This window comes from Talpa europaea (genome assembly GCF_964194135.1).
Source record: "Talpa europaea genome assembly, chromosome: 7".
Lineage (NCBI taxonomy): Eukaryota > Metazoa > Chordata > Mammalia > Eulipotyphla > Talpidae > Talpa > Talpa europaea.
The window spans coordinates 77,927,872-77,947,583 of record NC_140074.1 but is presented as its reverse complement, the minus strand read 5'-3'; the positions used below and the strand labels follow the sequence as shown (position 1 = coordinate 77,947,583).

Here is a 19,712-nt window from a genome sequence, read left to right as displayed (position 1 = left end):
CTTGTATCAATCAATCAATCAATCAATCAATCTTTAAAAAAAAAAAAAAGAAAAAAAAAAGAAAACAAGCCCTACTAATTTATGGTCTTTATCTGTTGTCTCATAGATCTGAGGAATTCCTTATCACTCCCTGACTTGGCTCTCTTTCACCTTCCCTGTTGCCCTCTCAGTTCTTTCCCTCCCTGCACACTAGTCATCTTCATCTCCTCCCTGCCACATTACATTTCAAATCATTCTTGGGAATGTCTGTTTCTCCTGTGAGGGCATAAGTGCCTAGAACACAGGGCTGTGCTGTAACCGTCTTTCTTATCCAGCATTCAACACTGTACTTTCTCTGTTGGGAATCCAGAGTTAAGGTTTTCTAGTTCTACCATGATCTGATTATTTTTTCTTTATATCTCACAAAGCAAATCATGCATAAATAATAGTAAAGATACTAGTTCAAAGTGCTAATGTGATTGCACAGTGTCTTGTTAGCTGCCTGTTGCATTAAACATTTTCTTTTTGTAGAATCCCCAAATCAAAGATTCAGGGTTCATAAGCTAAAAATCAAAGCAATTAACATAGGCTTCATCCATTTACCTTTTACCTGTGTCTTTAGCATGTATGATATAATTATGAGGGTTTACATAATCCAGGATTTGAAACTATGATTTTCATAAATCCCTCATTGATAGTGACATTCTTTTAAGTTACTATAGATTTTAACTGTTTCTTTCTCTTTACCATTTTCCTGTTTTTGTTTTCAAAAAAAGGAGCTGGTGGCTGGACCCCCTTTGTGTCAGATAAATACCAGTGGCTACAGATTGACCTTGGAGAGAGAATGGAGGTCACAGCTGTGGCTACACAGGGAGGATATGGTAGCTCTGACTGGGTGACCAGCTATCTCCTGATGTTCAGTGATGGTGGGAGGAACTGGAAGCAATATCGACGAGAAGAAAGCATCTGGGTATGTTCCTTTATTTAAAAACACAGCCTGCTAAACTATGAATTACATAGCTACTACATGTTATTGCAAATTTATTAGCTCAAATACAGAAACACAACCTCCTAAATTATTTGAAAATGTTTTCAAGTGAATGAAAGACCCATGTGGCATTTAAAAACACACTGTCCATATATAATTTATGAAATAAATATAAGTAAAATACTTTTATAATGTGGTGAAATACTGAAAATGTTGTTTCATGATTCCTTTAAATAATGCAATCTAGGGGATAAATAAGTCATAAGCTACTTTATTTTTGTTCTATAACATAGTATTACCTTGGCATTTTTAATAAAGTAAATTTATTTTCCTATGTCCTCTGACTAAGTGAAATTTCTGAAAGATCCTGAACATTAAAAATACATGTAATGGGGACTCTTTCTGCGGAGATCTGTTGAGGGACTCAATTTTTACCCCACAGGAATTCAGGTACTATGTGATCCTTATATTTTAGGGTTTGGAATTCAACAAATTTAAAATATTTTGAAACAATAACATGGTTTGTACTTTTGAAACATGTCCTTGCTTCTTTTTGAAGAAAAACACTTTGTTTACTTACATTTTTCAAATATTAAAAGTACGTAGAAATATAGCACATATTTAGTATTTCATGTTTTTAAATCATACTCTATTTTGAATGAGAGGTTTGAGAAGTAGAGCGTTGCAAACATCCACACAGTATTTGCATTTGACTGGTGGAGGGACTGATGGAGGGTTGTCAGGTAGAGAAGAAACTGCTTTATTCTTATTATTAAAAATAGAGTTTAGATGACTTCCAGGGGTGGGGAGAAGGAGAATTAATATTTAATGGAAACAGTTTCAGTTGGAGAAGATAATGTTCTGGTGATGGCCAGTGGTGTTGGTTACACAGCAATGTAAATGTTAATGCCCTAGAACTCTACACTTAAAAGTGGTGAGAGTGGTAAATTTTATGCTGCATGTATTTTACTATACTAAAAAATATACAAGTTAACTTCTATTTCATTTAGGCTAGAGTGAAGGCTGTAAAGCTTTTTTTTTTTTTTTTTCCTACATTGCCAGGGTGGAAAGAAAAATATCCTGCTAGAAAGCTGTTACTTCTTAGCAAGTTGCTTATCTATAAAAGTAACAGGCAACAGAATGATAATATTCATTGGATAACAAATAACCTTCATTTGAATTTCTTTTAGAACTCTGTTACTTATCACAATAGATTGTTGCCTATTTTTTTAAATTTTCATTATTTTAAAATTTTTCATTATTTTAAATTTTTCCTTAGAACATTGTTAATTTTTGGACATTATGTGGTTTCTCCTCTTAGGTGTGATCACCATAGGTCTCCCATCACCACTGTACCTGTAGTCCATCACCGTATTCCTTTGTGTTCTTCCCCCACCTGTTTTCACCCCTATACGCCTTTGGCCCCACCTCTCCTGGATGCCTCATATCTATGGTCAGCTTTATTTTTGTCTGATGCTTGGTTTGGGTTTTTCTGTATTCCACATATAAGTGAAACCATCCAATATTTACCTATTTTCCTCCTGAATTATTTAACATCAACCTTTCCAGCACCATCCATGTTGCCACAAATGGCATGAGTTTATCTTTTTTTTTTTTGACTGCTGAGTAGTATTTCATTGTGCATATATACTAGATCTTCTTGATTCATTTATCTTTTTTGTGGCATTTGTGTTGTTTCCATATCTTGGCTATTGTAAATAGTGCTGCAATAACATAAGAGTGCAAGGTTTTTTTTTTTTGTTTGTTTGTTTGTTTGTTTGTTTTTTAAGTAGTGTATTTGTATCTCTGGGTAGTTTCCTAGGAATGGAACCCTTGGGTCATGTGGGTCGATCCACTTATAGTGTTATGTGGGTCCTCCACAACAACTTCCCACAGTGTCTGGACCAGTTTTCATTCTACCAGCAGTGTAAAAGTGTTCCTTTTTCACCAGCATTGGTTGTTTCTGATTTTTTAAATATGGGACATACTTACAAGTGTGAGGTGGTATCTTACAACACTGTTGGTTTCTGAGATTGGTTTTCTTTCTGTGGTGCATTGTTCCCCTGAGGACTGGCTTGGCCATTGGTATTTTTCTTTCTCCCCATTGTTTGCTTTCAGTTTTGCTCCACTGTGAATGGGACATCTAGGACATCTATGATGTGTGTTCCTCTCCTCTGGTTCTTGTTATTTACCAGGTGGTAGATACAGTAGCTGGGGGTCTTCCTCAGAGAAGATCTGGAAATGCAGTATGGTGGTGGTCCTGGCAATCTAGGAGAGCATCTGCTGGAGGGGTCTTACAGGGGCTTAGGAGGTCTCTTGCCCATCCAGAGTCCTGACATGGGTCTGGGAGCTCACAAGTCAGTATGGGTGCTGGTGTCATCTTGTGGGAGATCACCAGTTGTTCCAGGTAGGCAATGACGGAGTCCCTTGGGAGGTTTTCATACCTCTTTCATGCCTGTCTGGGAGGCACTGGCATGGTCTCATGGAAGGTGGCAAGAGCTCCCCTTTCTGATACCCTCCCTAATATGTCTGGGTTCTCACTGGTCTGGGCAGGCACTGGTGGGATCTATTTAATTTTTGATCTCTGGAACACTTCTCAGTTCATTAATAAGTGTTGATGTAAATTGAATCAAAATTAGTGTGTTGTGTAACATTAGATGAAAGAACAAAATGGGAGGAAATGTGTGTGTATTTATAGGGGTGACTTAATTTTTTAAAAAGATTTATTTATTTATGCATACAAGAACTGGGGTACAGGCCAGAAGTGTGGGGGTGAGAGGATTCACCAGAGACAGAGTGGGGAGCAGAACAGGTGGATCTACTGAAATACACTGCTGAGGGGAGCAGCGGGCGAGACAGGGAAGGTCTGCTGCGCCTTGTATGTTGCTCACTGGCTGTCGGGAATTGAACTAGTGTTGCTGTGGCTGGCTATAGCTTGATAGTGCTGACTTTAACCCCTGTGCCAACAGGGAGGCCCTTGGGGTGGCTGATTTAAAATTCCCAAACCAGCCATGTGTTTGATCAGAAGCAGATATTAATGTCAAGTTAATTTTACGAAACACCAAGTGTAAACCAGTGTTAAGCAAAACATGAAGAATGGATAACACTTGAAGTTGAATGAAGAATCTCATTATATAGAAAACTTTTGTTCAAAACTATGTATATGTGATTTGTGACTTTATTGGTTTTGAAAATTAGGTAAATAATAGTCAATACATGCTAATTTTAGTTCTATCTAGTTTCATATTTTTGCCCTACCCATTCCCAATAAATGATTGAGAAACTATGACATTTTTGTTTTTCAATTAAAAAGTCTGACATCACTATCTGCCAATCTGTTTGCAGGGCAGGTGCCCAGGGAAAGTAGTGTCTAGAGCAGTGGTATTGGTAATCGTAGACCATGCAGGTTAGGCAACTGCGGAACCCCCAGTCATATCAGGGAACATTCAGTAGACTGAGTAGCCTGCTTCCCATTTCCACTGATAATGATTAGAGACCCTGCCTTCTCTCTCTCTATCTCCTGTACTTTTCAGTGCCTGGAACAGGGCAGAAATTTGGTAATTATTGGCTGACTTACAAGTAAGTGGAATCTATCTTCTTCAGGATGCCCTTCTTGACTCTCTGATCTGTCTGTCTCTGTTCCCTTCATCTCAGCTCAGTGGTCCTGAAGCTTCAGTGTAGAAATGTATTTCCTTTTTTTTAAAGATTTATTTATTTATGCATACAAGGACTGGGGTGCAAGCCAGAGGTGTGGGGGTGAGAGGATTCACCAGAGACAGAGTGGGGAGCATAACAGGTAGATCTACTGAAATACACTGCTGAGGGGAGCAGCAGGAAAAACAGGAGCGGTCTGCTGTGCCATGTGGGTTAGCAACCTGGCCAGTGGGGGGATCAAACTCCTGCTGCAGTGACTGGAGATAGCTTGATAGAGCTTTTTTAACCCCCATGCCTCCTCTCTTACATTCTGAGCACCTTTATGAAGGGGGCTTCATCCTGGAATCTTCAGCATCTACACCACAGCTTAAATGCATTAGTCTCCTTCTTTGGACCTGACTGTACACTACTGAATTTGACAGCATTACATCTTATTAGTTGATAATTATGAGGTTATACTTCCAGTGCCTCTAGTCCTTTCTTTTTTTTTAATTTTATTTTTATTTATTTATTTTTATTTTATTTTTTAATAAATTTTATTTTTATATTCACCATACAATTGCAACCCCCTTATTTTGACCCTAATCCCTTCCCTCCCGCCTTCTACCCCCCATAGAGTGTCTCTGGTTCATAGTTTTTGTTCATTTTGATTTTCACTTTCTTATAGTTATTCATTTTCCTGGTCCCTTATTTAAGTTTTCTAGATTCCTGCTATGAGTGAGACCATCCAGTATTTTTCTGTTTTTTTCTGGCTTATTTTGCTGAGCATGATCCCTTCCAGCGCCATCCATGTTGCTGCAAATTGCATGTGTTTATCTTTTTTGAATGCTGAGTAATATTCCATGGTGTATATGTACCACATCTTCTTGATCCAGTCATCTATTTTTGGGCATTTGGGTTGTTTCCAAAGCTTAGCTATTGTAAATAGTGCTGCTATAAACATAGGGGTGCAGGTGCTCTTTGGAGTTGATGTTTCTGTGTCCTTTGGGTAAATACCTAGGAGTGGAATTGCTGGATCATATGGGAGCTCTATGTTTAGTAGGTCCAGAAATCTCCACACAGCTCTCCATAGTGGCTGGACCAGTTTGCACTCCCACCAACAGTGCAGGAGAGTTCCTTTTTCTCCACATCCTCGCCAACATTTGTTGTTGCTAGTTTTTTTTAATATGTGCCATTCTCACTGGTGTAAGATGGTATCTCATGGTAGTTTTGATTTGCATTTCCCTGATGACAAGTGATGTTGAACATTTTTTCATATGCCTGTTGGCCATTTGCATTTCCTCTTCAGAGAAGTTTCTTTTTAGCTCTTCTGCCCATTTTTTTTTTTTTTAAATATTTTCTTTTCTTTTTTTTTTAAAGATTTATTTATTTATTTATACAAGCACTGGGGGTACAGTCAGAAGCGCGGGAGGGTGAGAGAATTCACCAGAGCCAGAGCAGGGAACAGAACAGGCAGACTGACGAAGAAGCACACTGCTGAGGGGAGCAGCGGGCGGCAGGAGAGGTCTGCGGACCATGCGGGACCCTCCGCCGGTGGCCGGGGAGCAGCCGGGGATTGAACCGGCGCCGCAGAGGCTGCGGGCAGCTTCACAACCCAGCGCTCAACCGCTGCGCCACCGGGGAGGCCCACTTCTGCCCATTTTTTGACTGGATTATTTTCTTTGTTGTTGTTGAGTCTCATCAGCTCTTTGCAGATTTTTGTGATCAGTCCTTTATCATTAGTGTTGTGTGCAAAAATGTTCTCCCAGTTGGTGGGGTTTCTCTTTGTTTTTGTTATTGTCTCTTTTGCTGTGCAGAAGCAGTGATAGTGAAGGCAAAGATAAACAGCTAGGACTGCCTCTAGTCCTTTCAAACAGAGTTGGCTAATGTTAATTAAAAAACACCCACCTTACTTAAAGCTCTATGTATTTTCCAGGTGGTTGTTTAGCTATGAATTGCTGACATTAACTTGAGAATAAATTTAATTAAAAAAAATTTCTTGAGATATTTACATTCTTTATTAATGAAGTTAACATGTGTTTATTCTCTTTGTCATTTTATTAGCTTCCTACCACTGCTGTAACAAATTAGCAGCCTATCACAAGACAGAGTTTTTATATCAGTTTCTCTAGGTCCTTGGATCTGGCTGGGTCTTCTGGTTAGGATGTTGGGAGGGCTGCCTTTTTTTCCTGGAGGCTTTGGGAAAGATTTCTCATCCCAGGTATAACCCTTCCCAGGCTGGATGTCTGCCTGGGAGGACTCAAGGGGATCAACACAGTGTCATCCTCATAGCTGTAATCTATTACAAAGGATGCATAGCAAAATAAGCAAAGGAAAAATGTGCATGGGTTGAAGTCCAGAGGATACCAGGTGAAAGTTTCTAAGAATCCTTTTCCTGGGAGTCACACAGGACAAGCTTACTTTCCCCAGCAAGGATTTATAGTAACCCTCTTGAAATGTTGCCAACTCTTGGCAAGTCCCTTCTGTCATGCAAAATAACATATTCATAGGTTCCATACATTAAGCCCTGGATATCTTTGGGAACCATCCTGCATACCACACTATATTTATATATTTCTGGGATTTTTTGTTTTTTTTTTTTTTTTTGCATTTGGTAGCCCTTCACACAATTCTCATTAGATCTGACCATGTTTTCAAGTCATAGGAAATCTTAATGCAGAGGATCCTGAGCACCTGCTCACAGTTGGTGACTTCAGGGTGATCCTCATGACAGGCTGCCACCACAGATGTCGCCCCAGCAACATCAGTGACTTGTAGCTAAAGAGCCACAACCTTTACTTTCAGGAGGAAAGAATGTGTTAAGTCTTCTCCCCAAGAAGCCTGTGTCCTTTATAATAAGGTCAAATCAAGATCTCATTCCCTGTGTTAAAATTTTCTTGTATATTCTTCTTGTCCTATTTTTTTTTTCAATGATTATTCTTGTTTCTCTGGATATTCCTAGTATATATGCTAACTTTGTCTGCTAATGCACATCGAGGCTCTTTCATCTGTAGTTCCAAATAAAAAAAAAAACAAAAAACCTGAGTAAGATATTGATCACAACTCCTTATTTGAAGTAGAATTAGATTAATTAATTAATTATTGATTATTTTTGAATAAGACATGAGGTCTTTATGTTACCTTGGGCAAGTGTCCATATACTTTGTGGTGGGAAGGCTAATTAATACATGAAACATAATGCATGGCTCTCTAAATTTTCAAAAATTCTTAAATAGAAATGTAGCTGACAACAATGTCCTTGACTCAGGGATTTGAGGGCTATAGGATCAATTACCGAAGGTTAGCTATCCAAATGAACTGCTTTTTAATGAATTATACTCTTTACTAGTTATATGTTTCACATTGATTTTCTTTTCTCAGTGAGTGATAGCTTCCACCACATGAACTATATTTGCATGTGGAAACAACTGAATCAATTAAACAAATATTCAGAACTTGAAATCAATTTCAAATGAAAGAGAATTTTTATTTAAATGGAAATATGGGAATGTGTTTTAAATGACAGAAAAGGCATGGCCATCTCTTCCAAGGGACACAGGACAACATCTGATGTGCAGAGTAAACCTTCTTATTTGAAACAGCAGAAAAGGACTCATGGTTTGAACAAAGTTAGAAGAATATGTTCATTTCCTATGAGATGTGGACAACTCTGGTTTTCATTGGTCACTTATGAAGCCAAAGAATTTGACAGAGCCTAATGCTGAGTTCCATAGATCAAAAGTATCTTTGCGGGGCCTTCCTGGTGATGCAAGGGGTTAAGACGCAACTTATGAAGCTGTCCGCAGCCACTGCAGCATGATTCCGATCCCCGGCCAGGGAGCTACCTGCATGGTGCAGCAGACCTCTCCTGACTCGCCTGCTGCTCCCCTCAGCAGTGTATTTCAGTCAGTCTGCCTGTTCTGCTCCCCCCTCTGTCTCTGGTGAATCCTCTCACCCCCTGAACCTCTCACCTACACCCCAGTTCTTGTTTGCATAAAGAAAATAAATCTTTAAAAAAAAATCTTTGCAAGTCCAGCCCAACCAAGTCAGAAAACCACCCACTGCTGAAGATCCTATGTTGACATTGAAGCTAGCAGTGCAGTAGATTGATGATAACTGATTAAATCACAGTGATCCTCCATGTTTATTTTCTGATCATTTTCCAGGAAATAAATCATCAAAGATTCATACTGTAAACTTTGACTTTTGATTTGTTATTACAAACAAGGAAGCTCTTGTAAATTGGTATACTTAAGTCCAAGCCACCGTGAGCCGGGCTCTGAGATCCCCTTGTGGTCTCTGGACCAGGATGGGGAGCAGTGGGGGACCTATCATCATCATCCTGCTCAGAGCCTTGGATGTGTGAGCATCTGGGTGGAGGGGAGGTCCATGGCAGGTGGCCCAGATCTCCTATGGGTATTGGGGCTTCAGATCCACCACCCCTGTACTGGGAACCCCGTTGTCCTCATGGGTCCCTACTGCATACCCTCTCCAATCAGACATCTTCAGGCTACCTGCTCCAAATCTGCCTCCTCCAGTGTGGTGACTTGGGAACAGTGGGATGACCCCATGAAATCAAGTCTGGTGTCCCTCTCTTCTTGGGTGGCCATGGCTAATGAAATTTGCTGCACTGAGGCTCCTCCATCAATACCTGTCAGCCCTAGAGACCAGTTGAGTCCCTGTTCTGCCACAAGGACCTTTCCTACAGCTATCCCTGGGGTTCTAGTTTTCTGCTTTACTTTGACTTTACTTCCATCTCCTATGATGTCTCTCTTCTTTATCTTTCTATTCCATGTTAGTATCTATGCTGCCATAAATACATTTATGCTGCCATGAAGATAAATATTTTCCCCAAAGCAAAAAAAAAAATCTATTACATAAAATTATTTATACAAGAACTTACACTTATTTCAAATAATTTATCTTTTTTTTCTCAAATATTTATTACCACTCTGTTCTTAGGAGCATACTTTTTCATACCAAGAACCTTCAAAGGAGGAAAAATTCTCTTAAATTCTAAGCTGCCAATGAGTATTCTTTTCTTCTTTCACCTGTCAATAAACATTTTACTCCTATCTTTTTCTTTGTATCTTTCTTTTCTCTCCATTTCATGCTTATCTTCTCCTTCTATCTTTAGTGTTACAAATTATGGAAAATCATTACCAAGCAGTCTAGGTAATTTGGGGAGGATTTTGCTGGGCATCTTGTTTGGTTATGACCTGCCTGGGCCTTCTGTGAATTGACTTCTGACATTTATTTCCTTATACTGTTTCAAAATCTGGGGAGGTATTCTAAATTGTCTGATGGCCTATGGTCCAAGTACAAAATGATCCGATGGAACAACTCCATCCACTTAACTCTATGCATGTAAAACCCTGGACTGTTGGGTGGAACCATTGTCCACCCCTACTGGAGTGGAGGGTATGTTATGGAAGGCTGTATCAACAAATGTCTCTCTCACTCTCTCCATTATCCTTTGCCTTCTTTCTATTTATCTGCTTTCCTTTCCTTAGACTTCTTACCTTTCTGCTTCTGTCTTTTTTCTCTACACAAAAAGCCCTGGCTTACTAAGGGTCCTGCTACTCAGCATGTGGCCCACAGATCAGTAGTATCACCTTGGATCTCAACAGAAATTTGGAATATCAGTATCCACTCTAACCTACTGCATCAGAACCTGCATTTTAACAAGTTTCCCAGGAGATTTCAGGGCAAGTTGGAATGTGAGAGACTGCGACTAATGAGCCAAGTCTCGTCTGTTGGAGATAACATTTTCTATCCAACTCTAGTTGCCACAGTTGTATGGGATCATGCCCCCTGCTGGAGGACTCAACTTGTCCAATCCACGGAGCGGACCAAATGACACTTTATGTTACTATACTTTAGGTAAGCTTGCCCCAGGGCCCTGTGGCTCCAAGATACCTTCATTCTCCTTGATAGTCTTCAACCTAGTTGGACAAAGCCCAGAGTATTTTCTCTTCATTATCAATAAATAACAACTAAGTGGATAAAGTTAGTCTTGTCTTTGAGAACTATAATATTTCTTGAACCTGCACAGCATGCAGGCTTTATTCTTCACAGTTAAGGCTTTATTAATATTTACAGTATTAAGGCTTTATTCTTTCTATTAAAAACTCATCAGAACTCTAAAAATTTCATATCCCTTATGTATTCTATATGGGACTTGCTATTTCGAATGCATTGGCAGCTTAGAATTTAAGAGAATTTTTCCTCCTTTGAAGGTTCTTCGTGCAAAAAAGCATGCTCCTAAGAACTGAGTGGTAATATATATTTGAGAAAACAAAGATAGATTATTTGAAATAAGTGTAAGTTCTTACATAAATAATTTTAAGTAATGGATTTTTTTTTTTTTTGCTTTGGAAAAAATATTTATCTTTATTTCATTTATTTATTTTTTAAGATTTCTTTATTTATGCATACAAAAGCTGGGGTACAGGCCAGAGATGCAGGGGATGAGGGGATTCACCAGAGACAGAGTGGGGAACAGAACAGGCAGATTGATCGAAGTACACTGCTGAGAGGAACAGCGGGCAAGACAGGAGAGGTCTGCTGCGCCATGTGGGTTTCTCCCTGGCCGGCCGCGGATCTAACTCATGCTGCAGAGGCTGCAGGCTGCTTTATAGTCCGGTGCTTAATCCCTTATGCCACCAGAGAGGCCCCCCAATATATTTATCTTTAGATCCATTGGTGATAATAAAACAAAAACAGCAAACTGTTTGAAACTTTATTTTTCCTTTGGATAATTTTCAACCCAGGAAACCAAGTAGAAGTGTATACAACTAATGTTGTATTGAAAGAGATGCAACAATCTTGAAGTACTCCAAAAGAACAACAAAAGCGACTCCAAAGATTAAAAGTAGAAATGATGGAAATATTGGAAGCATGATTGGTGAGTTGGGGAGGTACATTCCTTACACCTGCAGCTACTTATTTAAGGGAAAGCTGATGTGCATATGGTACAATACCTACCTTCTTAAATACAAACCTTACATATGTGTGTGTCTGTTTGGGGGCATATATTGGATGTATTGCATAATCAAAAAACATAAAGAATATTCATTTCAGGTTTAACCTGCTACCTAAACTTATTTATTATGGTTACTTTGTATAAATATAAAGATCCTATAACCCATTTATGATTTTAAAATAAAAATGAATAACAGTGGCAAATATCTTAGTAAAAACAAACAAACTTGAATCAGAGATAAGAAAGGGTTTGTAAGGAAGTGAACTCTTTGGCTATGTATGAAGCTTTGTTGGGAGTGTTTTGTTTCAATTCTAGTCATTTAAAAATATGTTGGTTTATTTCAGGTTTAGGTTCATACATGAATGTCTGATAGGTAGACCACTCATAGGAGATATCCCACACTTTATGAGTTTCACAGAAGGGCCTGTAGGGTCGGCGTTGGCTGATTCCAGGCTTGCTGATTCCAAGTTGGAACAAACTCGTTTGTTTGCTTTTTAGGGGAATATGAACAACATTTCAATGATTTCATACCCATCACTTTCATATACATACCTTCTTGGGGTCACAACTATCTCCTTCCTTACCATCCTCCTATTGATCCCTGTAGCAGCGACTTTATGCCCTGGACTGCCTTGTTGATTGTACTTACCATTGTGGACTGAAATTGCATTTTATCTATGTGTCTTCCCTTCCTGGGCTTTGAGAGCCATTAGATCAGGGATTGGTTTGCCCAGAGGGCCAGGTCTATTACAGTTTTTCAATAAAGGGTTGTTGGGTTAAATTAAGGAAAAGCTGCTGTTCTAAAATAGATCTTAACCAGATGGGTAGTTAAGGCGTACAGAAAGTTTAAGCTATCGTGTGTTGTTACTTAAGTGATGGGAGAGGATTGCTGCCAATTCTAAGTGCAGTCTCAGAGGTTTAGCGCTTCTTCCCCCACAAAGCCGTACAAGATGAAAGCCTATTGAACCTAAGGGAGAAGTGGTCCCATTTGCCCTTAATTGCAGGTCTCAGTGACAAACTCTAGACTTGATCTATCATCAGAACCTCTCAGAGCAGCTGAAAAGGTTGAAAGGGAGAGCAGACTGGGCCTCCTGAGTTGTAACCATAAAGTGACAGATGGCTCCCCAGACGCAGGGACACTGTGGGGATGCTGTAATGGTCTGGGGTCAGGGCTGGCTGCTCTCTGTGCAGAGCCTCCATCCTTTCCTCTCTGGCTCAGAACCCTCTCTGACCTGAGCACCTCCACCCTTCCTAAGACTGTTTACACTCTCATTTCTGTTGTAATTCTGGGACTTTTCATTTTTCACATAATTCTCTTTTATTATATTTATTCATTTTGTGCCTATTTCACATCAGTCCTGGAGACTGTGACTTGTTTATCTCTATATCTTTTGTGCCTGCTTCATGGTGTACAAAAATAAATTTTGCTTATTTGAGTTGCCACATATTACCAGGTTTGGAGGGAGTGATGTGGTGACAAAGTAGAATTTTAAATATGTGAAAAGAGAAATAACAAATCTTGAGACATATTACAAATGACAACTTTATTTCCCTTATAAAGAAATGGTTACTGGATGCCTCCCTGGTGATACAGGGGTTAAGTGTCAGCGCTACCAAGCTATCACCAGCCACTGCAGTGTGAGTTCAATCCCTGGCCAGGGAGCTAACCCACATGGTGCAGCAGACCTTTCCTGTCTTGCCAGCTGCTCCCCTCGGCGGTATATTTCAGTGGATCTGCCTGGTCTGCTCCCCACTCTGTCTCTGGTGAATCCACTCACCCGCCCCCCACACCCTTTGGCCTAGACCCCAGTTCTTGTATACATAAATAAATAAAATAAACCTTTAAGAAAGAAATGGTTACTGAAGTGGTGATACTAGAACACATGGAAGTTAGGATTATTTTTTAGAAGGTAAGTCATAAACAGGTATGTAAGTATGTAACTAGAATGTGACAGTGAGGGAGATAGCTTCAAATGTAATTATTTAAATTCATTTTTGAGAGCACAAAAATAATGATTCTTTTTGTTTTTAAGAAAGAAAAATGAATGGTGGAGAAATTAATTCCTACAAAAAAGGTGCTTCAGAGTGGCGCACCCATTAAGAGAAAACGCCAGTTTCAGGCAGTGCAGAGCAGGGCAGCTTAGGGATGCCTCCACCAGGGTCTCATGGAAGTTCTGAGTCTGCTGCAACTTGGGTAGCACTGCTTCACAATACTTTGTGCTAATGGAAGTTTTCATGTGAAGTGCCAAACTACAAATTCTACACCTTGCACATTCAATGTAAATAGAATGCACAAACACAATATGCTCTTCATAGGCAATTTCCTGGACATATAATTTTGACATAAGAAATGCAAGTGGTTTGGAGCCAGACTAAATGGAGTCTTGAGAAGATGACCCACAGTGAAGGTGGAAGTGGAGTGGTTTCAAATACAGCTTGGTTTGCTGTTCTTGATAACTCCTGTGGTTTATGTATTCTGAGTTAGAACAATTTTCTGCCTCTGATGCAGACATAGCTTATAAATCTGTATAGACTTAAGCAATAATGAAATAAATAATATAATTTTACAGAAAAGGATGACAAGCCTTGGGCATTTAAAAATAAATATATTAATACCACTGCCTCAAGATTCAGAGATTGTGAGAATCTGTGATCAGCAAACCTCAAACTTTCAAAGAATGCCAGGGCATTAGTTAGGAAGCTGGATGCTTTTCAAAGATGTTTAAAGGTCTCAGATTGAGAGAAATACTTTGAATTCCCACCAACAGTACACAAGAACTCCAATTTCTCCAATCTTTACCCAGTTACTATTTTTATTTGGTTCTTTTACCCACTGAAATACCCTTGAGATGTTAGAGAGAGTTGCTTCATCATGGACACTAGTGACCCTGCATGTTCTTGCTGGGAAGGCTAAGAATGCAGGCCCTTGAGTGCCCTTTATCCAGGCCATAATCAGGGTGCTATTGAAAAATACAGTGTGGCTAGGAGATGGGATGCCACTTTTCCCTGACAAAAAGCAGGTTTGCTTCTGCTCACAATAAGAGCAGTGCATGCCCGAGGCCCTGTCCTCAAAAGTAGCATCCACATGGACCTCTGCAAGCCCCACAGTACTGAGAAGGCAGAGGGACTGATACAGTATTCAGTCTGCCTTAGCTCCTCTGTCATGGGGGCCACTTTCAAAATGGCGTCTTTATGCAGACGTCTTTCTGGAATGACCATAAGCTATGTGATGCCTGGTATTTGGAATATTTTCAGTTCTATTCTTTTTTACAGTGCTTCTATGCTGGTATCTTCCCCTGAGTTATATCCTTGACATAAATTATGTCGAATCTGAGATCTGTATGCTCATGGATAGAAGGCGCATCATTTATACTGTTATTTTATTAAATGTGAGAGATATAAAAATATGTTCATTGCTTATTTGATATTTTCAACTCAAATAGGGATGTCAATTATGTTTCTTTCATGTCAATAGAATCAGTCATCTCCACAGTGAATTTATTCCAATGCAGGTTTTTTGATGATATAGATAAATACTACTTCAACTGAAGGAAAACCCTTTTGGGTGACTTTCTTTGTTTACATGAAAGACAGCTCTCTGAGGCCACATTACAGAGGTTTGTGTGTTGGGGGCTCAGGGCCCCTGCCTGTCCTGCAGTGTAGATATGAGGTCCAGGTCCTGCAGAGGGGGAAGGCCAGTACTCCATATTCTGAGATCTTCAAGGGTCAAGTATATCACATTTGATGTGCATTGAGCAAATGGGGTTTATTTGGATTTGAACACCAGCCATCTATTTTGTATTTTTCAGTGTTCTTAATCATCCTACCTCAGTGGCTTATCTTCTTTTCAGTGCTTTGATTATTTTAACAATTCAATAGCCTTTTTCTTAAAGAGAGAGAAGAGAAAAATTGTGTGAGCTGTGGAAAGAGATCCCCAGGGAGCTCTTGAATACACAGTAGCAAAAGCTTTATTAGCTCAACCTGTCACTGAGGGAAAATTCAGATAGACGAAAAGCTCCTATTTATTGTAAGGAAATTTGAAAGTTACCAAAAAATATTCTAAGAACAGAATGCAGATTTACTATGCAAATAACTTTTCACCCATATATCCCCACATTATAATAGATGAGATGGTCAATGAATTGCATTGCCAATGGTTTTCAATCCTTAAATAAATTAATCAATGTATTAATCAGTTATTTAAGGAAGCCGACACTGATATCCAAGTTCCCTTGAAGTATTTTAAATTGTTCCCTAACATTTGCATAATCACCTGTTCCTTTTAACATAGGCAAAGTAGGTTTCATATTTTTAATAAAAATAGATTTTCTAATAAGTTCAGCTGCACGATCCTCATAATCTGTTCTCCAAAGGACATATGTCCCAGGAGCCAGGACAGACTTTGCCGTCTGGTACCAATCAAAAGGTGTAAGATAAGAAACACGTAAAGATTCAACAACTTGCAAGGTGTAAGGAGAACTGGGCCCCCTTGTCCTTACAGCTTCCTTCAATTCCTTCAATGTTTTTAAAGAGATTGGTTCCCAGGTCGGTTCCTGACCTTCCCAGTATTCTACTGGAAAGGAGAAGGAAAAATCTCCCTGTTCCCGGGCTTCTCGTGCAGCACAAAATATTCCTCCATTTAACGAAGGAACATTGGAATTTGGTGGTACAATTTGCAACGAATTAGGAGGAGCCATAGGAAAAGTCTGTGAAGGTAATGACGACCTAACATTCATCTCCCTAAAGAACTCATTGATAGCCTCATCAATGTTACTATTATCGTCCTCCAAGCCAATTTCTGCATATTCTGGTTCTTGTGGCTGTTCGGCTATCATTTCCTCATATTCATTTGGTGCAGATGGAACAGCACCTGAATAAGTTCTGGCCGGATTTGCAAAGGGGAGCGTTTTATGTTCACTGCTCTCATCAGATATTTCTCCCCTCCATAAATCCGCCTCTGTAGTATCTACTAAGAGATCTCTAATTTGCACCCAAAGGGAAAAGGCCTGAACAGGGACCTGGGTTGGTCCATTTTGATTGTAAAATTTTCTAATTTCTTTACCCACTTTTTTCCAGTTGGTTAAGGAGAGACTACCCTCCTCCGGAAACCATGGGCAAATTTTCAAAATAAACTCATAAAATTCACTGAGGGATCTATTGCTAATTGTCATCCCTCAGCTTTTTAGCATATGACTTAACACTGAGAGGAAAAGTCCTCTGTCCCTAGATTGAGAATGTCCCATTTTACAATATTACTCGTCTTCTGTAACTTTACCAGCGAGCCCGCGGCGCCCTGACGAGATTCCCTATCCTTCGATTAAAATTTAAAATGAAAACAAAAGTAAAGAGATAGCTTACCCAGAGCTCATTCTTCTGAACACGTCTTCTTCTTGTTACAAGGAAGTACCTAAAAGGTTTTTCGCCAAAAAGCGAAACTAAAAGACACTCAACGATGCTCGCCTGACCGTACTACTCGCGGAGTATTAGAAAGCCTTGGTATAGGGGTGACCGTACAAGCCCCGGCCTCGGACTCCCTAGGAGACCCCACTAAACCTTAACGGCTTTCGCGGAACTGCAGGTACGAGCACACGCAAGCTCCGCGACTCAAAAAGAGTCTTGGAGCTTAAGTACACGCACACACGCAAGCACTCAACACTCAATCACACAAAAATAGAGAATGTCGAATCTTCCAGCTTCGTAGAGCCCCTTCTTTAAGGACTCGAGCCCCGCGTTGGGCGCCACCTGCCGCGGACCAGCCCAGCGGCGGCGGGAGATTGAGACAATCTCAGGGTTTGAGCGAGAATGAGCAAAGGGTGGTCGAAGGAATTAAGGCGAGGGACAAAGAAATGACACACAGACACACTCAAGAGAGAGTGAAAATCTGAGTGCAATTTATTAGGATCAGCCATCTCTTTTTATACATTTTCACAGTAATTGCTTCATTACGTTTTTCACAGTATGTGGTTAATCATTTATCAGATTGTACGTAAATGCAGTGAAACATAACATAACATTTTGTTTATTATTTATCAAGAAATCAAGAACAAATCAAGAACATTTCATATTTTACCCCCCTCGGTGGAGGTTTGTTCTAGGTTTTGTGATTTACTGTTATGATTATACATACTTATCATAATCCTACTTTTATAGCTCCTATTTCTACTTATTATTCCTATAATTCTACTTGGTTACACGTTTACTGAAAGTAATAGAACCAGTTTCCTATAATTGCATTCCTTTACTGTGAGCCTAGTGACTAGTAATGATTAACAACATGACTTGGTTGTGCCTCAACATCTTCCAGGCCTGTTTTCCCAGTTATTTTCCATAGGTGAAAAGGTGGGAACCATTAAATCCCCTTGGGGACTGCGCCTGTCTTAGATTGTCAGAACTTGCTTTCTGATCTTACCCGTCATTGACTGTCCAGTCCAGCACACAGGGGCAGAGGGACTTATGTGCCATAACAGCACAGCCACTCTGTTTTAATGAGAAATTGTGGCAGTAGTTACATGGCTCTCAGGAGCCGCCACACCTGCCTTTCATATGCTCTGCAACATCTTTAAAATAAAAGGAATTAAATTTTTCCCTGTATTAGTTTCCTGGGATTGCTGCTACAAAGTACCGGGTAGCTTATAACACCAAAAATTGATTGTCTTGCAAAATTCTGTTGGCTAGAAATCCTAAATCAATGAGTTAGCAGCATTGGGCTCCCTCTGAAGGGTGTAAGGATGAATCTGTCCCATTACCCTTTTGGCTTATGGTGTTAGTAATTCTTGGTGCCCCCTGGCTGCATCGTTACAGGCTCTACCTCTGTTGTCACATCATGTTCATCCTGTGTTTCTTCATCTCACCCACCTCCTGTGCAAGTCTTTTCTATTTTTATAAGAATCCCAGGCAGGGGTTAGTTCCTACCCCAGTGACATCTTCTTAACTTCATTACATCAGCAAAGACTTAATGTACATAACATCACATTCAACCATTCTGGATATAAGACTCCAACTTATCTTGACATGGTATTTGTCTGGAAGGACAGATATGACTTAGTGAAATGTTATTTATCAAAAAAAGGAGAGGGACTTTCTAATTTTGCTTAATGTGCCTTTTAAAAGGGAAAAAGAACAATAATTTGGAATAGACAAAAAATAGTAAAATCAAATTTTTGTATCTCCTGACAAATAGAATGTGGGCGTATTGGCAAACAGTTCCCTTTAGTGCACAATAATTGGGATTCAGAAAGGAAAGCTGGATATTGGGATATGGTGAAGCTCAATGGGAAAGTGCTAACATTTACTGAGTGTTTCTTGTGATTCAGTCATGATGTTAAGTATATCAGGTCCATCATTTACTTTCTCAATGAATATCTTCATTTTACAAATGAGGAAACTGAGGGTCCGATTTAGACAATGATCATTTTCTATGCTTACTACAATATTCTAAGACATGGTCAAGGCAACCCTTATTTTCCTTTCAACCATCATTACTATTACTGTTACCAGTACTCCCTGCAATGAGTTGGTTCCCCAGTGCACACAGTAGAGTTAGGGGAGGGAGGGAGGCAGACAGCACAGGATGGCTGTGCTCTTGGCAAACTAGAGTCAAGCCTGAGTCATCTGAGGGCTGAGTTAGGTGATAAGGGGGACCAAGATCAGAGGTTAGGGATGGTCTGGGGAGTTGCTGGTTTCTCCTGAAAAGAATTGTTAAGTGATGTTTTTGCTGGTGTCCCAGCCCAGATTGTACCTCTGTTCTTAGGAGTCTGCTATCTTAGTTCCACATAAAACTAAGCTCTCGGGTTATTTGGTGCTTCTGTGGATTATATCTCCCTGGTGGGAGTGAAATGTAGACCAGGCACAGCTGTTCTGCAAGGTTTGGAGCCAGCAATGAGCAGGAGTTCAGTGTTCGATAGAATCCTCTTCTCATAAATAGATGTGGACTTTCTCAGCCAAGGGCTGGGTGTCTTGGTTTGGGGAAATAAGTCAGGGTGAAGGTTTGTTTCTAGACCAGGGTCTGGTTTTCTACACTCTTGCCTACACAACCTCTCATAACAATGGTTTACTCCTCTGACATCATGGTCTTTACTCTTTCTTTTATTTGGCCACTCCTGTCACAGAAAACCCTCCTCCATTCCA

The 19,712-nt window shown here is 39.8% G+C and overlaps 1 protein-coding gene across 2 annotated transcripts in view; it reads left to right on the top strand.

Moving 5' to 3' along the window:
* Window positions 1–808: 808 nt before the first annotated feature.
* LOC311174615 (contactin-associated protein-like 3) overlaps window positions 809–19,712 on the top strand; it is a gene marked incomplete at its 3' end in the record, with an annotated part of 162,038 nt that continues 143,134 nt past the window's right edge. For both annotated transcript variants that reach the window (XM_084239190.1, XM_084239189.1), the window contains exon 1: window positions 809–949. In XM_084239190.1, coding sequence (XP_084095316.1) covers window positions 824–949 — 126 coding nt within the window. In that variant the 5' untranslated portion in view covers window positions 809–823. The remainder of the gene's footprint in view (window positions 950–19,712) is intronic.